This window comes from Triticum aestivum, chromosome 2A (assembly GCF_018294505.1).
Source record: "Triticum aestivum cultivar Chinese Spring chromosome 2A, IWGSC CS RefSeq v2.1, whole genome shotgun sequence".
Lineage (NCBI taxonomy): Eukaryota > Viridiplantae > Streptophyta > Magnoliopsida > Poales > Poaceae > Triticum > Triticum aestivum.
Genome location: NC_057797.1, coordinates 352,311,638 through 352,317,787, shown reverse-complemented (window position 1 = coordinate 352,317,787; position 6,150 = coordinate 352,311,638). Strand labels below are relative to the sequence as shown.

General features: G+C 58.3%; 1 protein-coding gene across 2 annotated transcripts in view; it reads right to left on the bottom strand.

Moving 5' to 3' along the window:
• Positions 1–5,636, bottom strand: part of LOC123188648 (protein EARLY FLOWERING 5) — a 26,135-nt gene extending 20,499 nt beyond the window's left edge. The window contains exons 1-2 of one of the 2 annotated variants that reach the window (XM_044600859.1): positions 5,542–5,636; positions 5,331–5,454 (exon numbers count right to left, since the gene is read on the bottom strand). In XM_044600859.1, the coding sequence (XP_044456794.1) occupies positions 5,331–5,411 (81 nt within the window). In that variant the 5' untranslated portion in view covers positions 5,412–5,454; positions 5,542–5,636. Of the gene's footprint in view, positions 1–5,330 lie in introns of both variants that reach the window. The other variant, XM_044600860.1, reaches the window with a different exon arrangement.
• Positions 5,637–6,150: the final 514 nt, after the last annotated feature.

The following is a 6,150-nucleotide window of genomic DNA, read 5'->3' as shown; positions in this document are numbered from 1 at the left end:
CGCCCGCCCCGGCCCGCGCCGGCCCCGTCCGCGCCGAGCCACGCGCCATCGCCGCCACCCAACATCAGCCTAAGCCAGGCCACTCCAGGAGGGCTCCCGATTCAGCAGGTGCGGTTTCCACCGTCGCCTTCTCCGATTTCGGCCTGGCTCACCGGGACGTCGCCACCGCCAGTTTACACGGAGGCCGGGGACCCGTCAGTGCCCCCGCTGCAGTCCGGGGCACCGTCATCCGCTCTCCGCATCGCCGAGCCGGTGGGCACTGGCGCGCCGACCCCGACGCCACCCCGGTTCGCCCGGATCGACTTCGCCACCTATGACGGCTCGGACGACCCTCTTAACTGGTTAAACCAGTGTGACCAGTTTTTCAGGGGGCAGCGCACGCCTGCGTCGGAGCGCACTTGGCTCGCTTCCTACCACCTCCGGGGTGCAGCCCAGACATGGTACTACGCCCTCGAGCAGGACGAGGGCGGCATGCCTCCCTAGGAGCGTTTCCGCGAGCTGTGCCTCCTTCGTTTCGGGCCCCCACGGCGCAGCAGCCGCCTGTCCGAGTTGGGCCGTTTACCCTTCACCTCCACGGTCCAGGATTTCGCCGACTGTTTCCAGGCTCTGGCGTGTCACGCACCGGGGGTGACGGCACTACAGCGGGCTGAACTCTTCGTCGGCGGCCTTCCCGACCACATCCGCATGGACGTCGAGATGAAGGGGCCCCAAGACCTGCAGACGGCCATGTACTATGCTCGGGCGTTCAAGCAGCGCGCCCAAGCCTTGACACGGCCAGCCGCGCCTCGTGGGAGCCGACTTCCTCCACGGCCACCGCCGCCCGCGCCCGCACCTTCAGCTGCATCACCGGCGGCCACCCCGGCCGCGACACGGCCCTTCCGGCGCCTTTCACAGGCGGAGCAGCTCGAGCGCCGCAGCCTGGGGCTCTGCTTTAACTGTGACGCGCCCTACGCCCCGGGCCATGTCTGCCCGCGCCTCTTCTACTTGGAGACGACCGACGAGACCGAGGACGAGGACACCGATGCTGGACCCGGCGACCCGACCGCCATGGAGGTCGCGCCGGCACCCACGCCCGCGCCGGCTACGGCACTCGTCGTCTCACTTCACGCGTTGGCCGGCATCCGTAATGAGCGGATGATGCTTGTACCGGTCACGATCCATGGCGAGACTCTAGTGGCCCTCTTGGACACGGGTTCTACACATAACTTCCTACCTGAGGCTACTATGCGGCGCCTCGCGCTACAGCCGATCGGCGGGGAGCAGCTGCGAGTCACCGTCGCTAATGGCGACCGCCTCCGCTGCCATGGGCTCGCTCGGGACGTGCCCATTACTATCGGCGACGAGCACTTCACCATCACTTGCGTCGGCATTGATTTGGGCTGCTTCGACTTCATCCTCGGTGTCGACTTTTTGCGGACTCTCGGTCCCATCCTTTGGGACTTCGACACCCTGGCGATAACCTTCTGGCGTCTCAGCCGACGCATCCGGTGGGAGGGCGTTGGAGGCACCCCAGCGACGCCTCCGCTCCAGCTGGCTGCGGCCACCACTGAGGCCGAGCATCCGCTGTTAGATAACCTCCTGCAGCAGCACAGTGATCTCTTTGAGGAACCACAGGGCCTTCCGCCGGCTCGGGTCTACGACCACCGTATTCACCTCCTGTCGGGCTCGGCACCGGTGGCAGTACGGCCCTACCGGTACCCTCAGCTGCAAAAGGATGAGTTGGAGCGGCAGTGTGCACTCATGCTTGTTGCGGGCATTATCCGGATCTCCACATCACCATTCACGGCGCCGGTCCTCCTCGTTTGCAAGTCGGACGGCACGTGGCGCTTCTGCATCGACTACCGCGCCCTTAATGCTCTCACACTTAAGGATAAGTTCCCTATCTCGGTGGTCGATGAACTCCTGGATGAACTACATGGGGCGCGCTTCTTCACGAAGTTGGATCTCCGGTCGGGGTACCATCAGGTGCGCATGCATCCAGACGACATCGCCAAGACGGCGTTTCAGACTCATCACGGCCACTTTGAGTTCTTGGTGATGCCCTTTGGCCTCTCCAACGCCCCGACGACGTTTCAGGCCTTGATGAACGACGTCCTCCGGCCCTACTTACGTCGGTTTGTGCTCGTTTTCTTTGATGACATTCTTATCTACAGCCGCCTCTTGGGCAGAGCACCTCCAACATGTGGCCATCGTCTTCAACGAGCTTCGGGCGCATCATCTTCATCTTAAGCGCTCGAAGTGCTCGTTCGGGACACCTTCGGTCGCTTACCTGGGCCACGTCATCTCTGCCGAGGGAGTGGCCATGGACGCCGACAAGGTGGCGGCCGTCGCCGCCTGGCCGATTCCGCAGTCGCCCAGGGCTCTCCGCGGCTTTTTGGGCCTTGCGGGATACTACCAGAAATTCATCCGGGAGTTTGGCGTTATCGCGGCCCCGCTCACGCGCCTTCTCCGTCGCGACGCCTTCTCTTGGGATGCGGAGGCCACCACCGCGTTCGAGGCCCTTAAGGGGCCCTCACGACGGGTCCAGTCCTGCAGATGCCTGATTTCGACCTACCGTTCACCGTTGACTGCGACGCCTCGGGTGCGGGTTTCGGTGCGGTCCTTCATCAGGGCGATGGACCCCTCGCATTCTTTAGCCGGCCCTTTGCCACCCGCCATCTTAAGCTGGCGGCCTATGAGCATGAGCTCATTGGCTTGGTGCAGGCGGTGCGTCATTGGCGGCCCTATCTTTGGGGTCGCTCCTTGCGGATCCGAACGGACCACTATCAAAGGCTCTCGACCGTACCATAGCACCAGTGGATCAGTAAGCTCTTCGGGTTTGACTTCACTGTCGAATACCGTCCGGGTCGCCTTAACACGGTCGTCGACGCCCTATCTCGGCGTGACGCCAACACTGACGATGGGTCGGCTGAGGGAGCGGCCTTCTGCATCATCATCGGGCCCTCCTTCGCGCTCTTCGCCGACATCCGACGGGCGACGGCCGCGGCGGCCGACGCGCTTCTCCTGCAGCAGCAGCTCGCTGCGGGGGAGCTGGATGCGCCGTGGCGCCTCGCCGACAGCCTGCTGCTACATGGCCGCCGGGTTTTCGTCCCGGCGCATGATGATCTTCGTCACCAGGTGATGCGCCTCGCTCACTCGGCGGGCCATGAGGGTGTGCAGAAGACGCTCCATCGTCTCCGCGCCGACTTCTACATTCCAGGTGATCGTGCCCTAGTTCGTGACTGGGTGCGGTCGTGTGTGACCTACCAGCGCAACAAGACGGAGACGCTTCAGCCGGCTGGGTTGCTCCAGCCGTTGGAGGTGCCGTCCCAGGTCTGGGCGGACATTTCCATGGACTTTATCGAGGGCCTCCCCAAAGTAGGCGGCAAGTCCGTCATTCTCACGATGGTCGATCGCTTCTCCAAGTATGCCCACTTCATCGCGCTCGGGCATCCCTACACGGCGGCATCTGTTGCTCGGGCCTTCTTCGACGGTATTGTCCGTCTCCACGGGTTTCCATCCTCGATCGTCAGTGATCGGGATCCCGTGTTCACTGGACATGTCTGGCGCGACCTCTTCCGGCTGGCAGGCGTTAAGCTCCACCTGAGCACAGCCTTCCATCCTCAGACCCACGGCCAGTCTGAGGTCGTTAACAAGGTGATTGCCATGTATTTGTGTTGTGTCACAGGTGATCGCCCTCGCGCATGGGTCGATTGGCTATCATGGGCGGAGTACTGCTACAACACCTCTTATCACTCCACCCTCCGTGCGACGCCGTTTGAGGTGGTGTATGGCCGGCCACCACCGCCGATTCTTCTGTTTGATCCGGCCCTGGCGCGGACCGAGGCGGCCGGGGTTCTTCTGCGGAACCGTGACGAGATGCTGGCAGAAGTCCGGCAACGCCTCCTCCAGGCCCAGCAGTTGGCCAAACACTACTACGACGGCAACCATCGCGAGGCGGAGTTCGCGGTGGGTGATTGGGTCTGGCTGCGTCTACTTCATCGCTCTACGCAGTCCCTGGACCCCCGTGCGAAGAGGAAGTTGGGTCCTCGTTATGCCGGTCCCTTTGCTATCCTGGAACGCATTGGGAAGCTGGCTTACCGTCTTCAGCTTCCAGCGGGTGCATGGATCCATGATGTCTTCCATGTGGGTTTGCTCAAGCCCTTCCGTGGAGAGCCACCGGCGGTTTCCCCCACTCTACCGCCAGTTGCTGACGGTCGCCTACTTCGGGAGCCGGCCAAGGCGTTGAAGGCTCAGCTGCGTCGTGGCTCCTGGTACGTGTTGATCCAGTGGGGTGGCCTTTCTGAAGAGGATGCTACTTGGGAGCAGCGCGAGGAGTTCCGCCAACACTATCTAGATTTTCAGCTCGAGGACGAGCTGTTTGCGCAGGCGGGGAGAGATGTTATGACCGGCCGGGCCTACAGCCGTAGGAGGCCCACCGGGCAGGCTTAGGCCGCAAGTTATCTTAGTTTTATTTTCAGATCGTGGTTATATATACAAGTTGTAAGACTATTTTCAGATTTAAGCAATAAGACTATTCTGTTGCCCGGCTCCCAGAGGAGCCGGAACCCTAAAACCCTAGCCGCCTCCTGCTTGCGCCGCCGCCGCCGAACCGCAAGGACGGCGCCCCGCCGCCGGCCGCCGCGCTCCAGCCCTCGCCCACCTCCCTCGTTCCCCTACAGCCTACGCCCTAGGCAGGCAAAACCCTAGTTCCTATCACGATAGCATTGCTATTAACCTTTGTTGGGTGGCATAGCAAAAAAGTAAATCCAACTGAGCAACAAAATCAAGCTACCACCCTATTCTACCAGAGATTGTCTAAATCCAGCCAAAACAACAGACAGCCAGGCAATTTTACATCACAAAGCAGAACAAGCTGCAGCTTCTGGTCAAGACTGTTCACAGTTAAAATTACGGGTATGCTGCCCAATTATGACTATCCATTCCGCGTGGCATAGTGGTACAAGTGTATGATTGGTCTATGTGCTGCATACAAGCTCTTCAAGCGAAATACCTAGTATCTTAGTGATGTCAAATGTAAATATGCTTGTTACATGCAAGAATGCCACAATGCATTGTCCAATTGAACCAAAACAACGACTAGTTTACTAGGAGTACGTGATAGCATCTCAATCGACCGTAACGAGCACAAGAGGATCTCATGTTAAAACGATCAGAAAGCTACGAAGTCATTGCTGAATTTCCACCTTCAGATAGCCCTAACCCGCCCCACGAAACAACAAATCTAACGAATCGAACTACTATCGCTATTGCAGCGTACGAGTCTTGTTCAGATAACCCCCCACAAGAGCGCAAGCCGTAGGGCAGAAACCCTAGGGTTGGAGACTCACCCGCTTAAGCTCCTTCCTGCGCTGCTCCTTGCGGAAGGCGTCGGTGGGATTCATGACTTTCCCTCCCTTAGTTGTCTTCATCTTTCCCCCTTCCTCTCGCGCCTCCGGCGACGGAGCGACCGAGCTGCACCGGCGGCGGGAGATTTAGCCAAGAGAAGAGAGGGGGGACTTCGCGGCGAACGTCGTCGCGATGGGGTTCGGGTCGGCGTACCTTCTTTCGCTTTCTTTAAATTCTTTTTATTTAACTTGTTTCTTTTCTTTTGCGAGGGCTGGCTTTTTTGTTTTTTTTGAGGGGTCTTTGTGACTTGTGAGGGCTGCTGGGTCAGCGACTCAGCGTGAAAAATCCAGGGCCGGATCTTTTATTAAAGCTGGGCAGCTCATTCTAGAAGCCCAACTAAATATATTTATTTCAAAGTTTACTATAGCATATATGTCCGTGCGTTGTAATGGAAAATTTTGATGTTTCGTACATGTCTCATAACATCGGATTCATTATAAAAAACATGTTGCAATGCAACATTCTTCTATAAAATGAACATAAAAAATAAGATGCAATTTAGCCGTGTTCATATTTTTTTGCCTAGCATAATTTCCCACTAATTTCATTTAAGTATAATCCTTACACTAACTACCATGACGTCCTCACCCATTTTAGTCACGAATCAAATCCTTCATTTTCCATTTTAGTAGCTCATGCGGAGCATCCCACGATCATCCCATGAACGCACCTACACCTCCAACACCACCACTTGGACCAATGATAAAAGCCCGAGTCAAGGCTATCGAAAATAAGGTGAAGTCACTCCTCTTCGAACTTCCA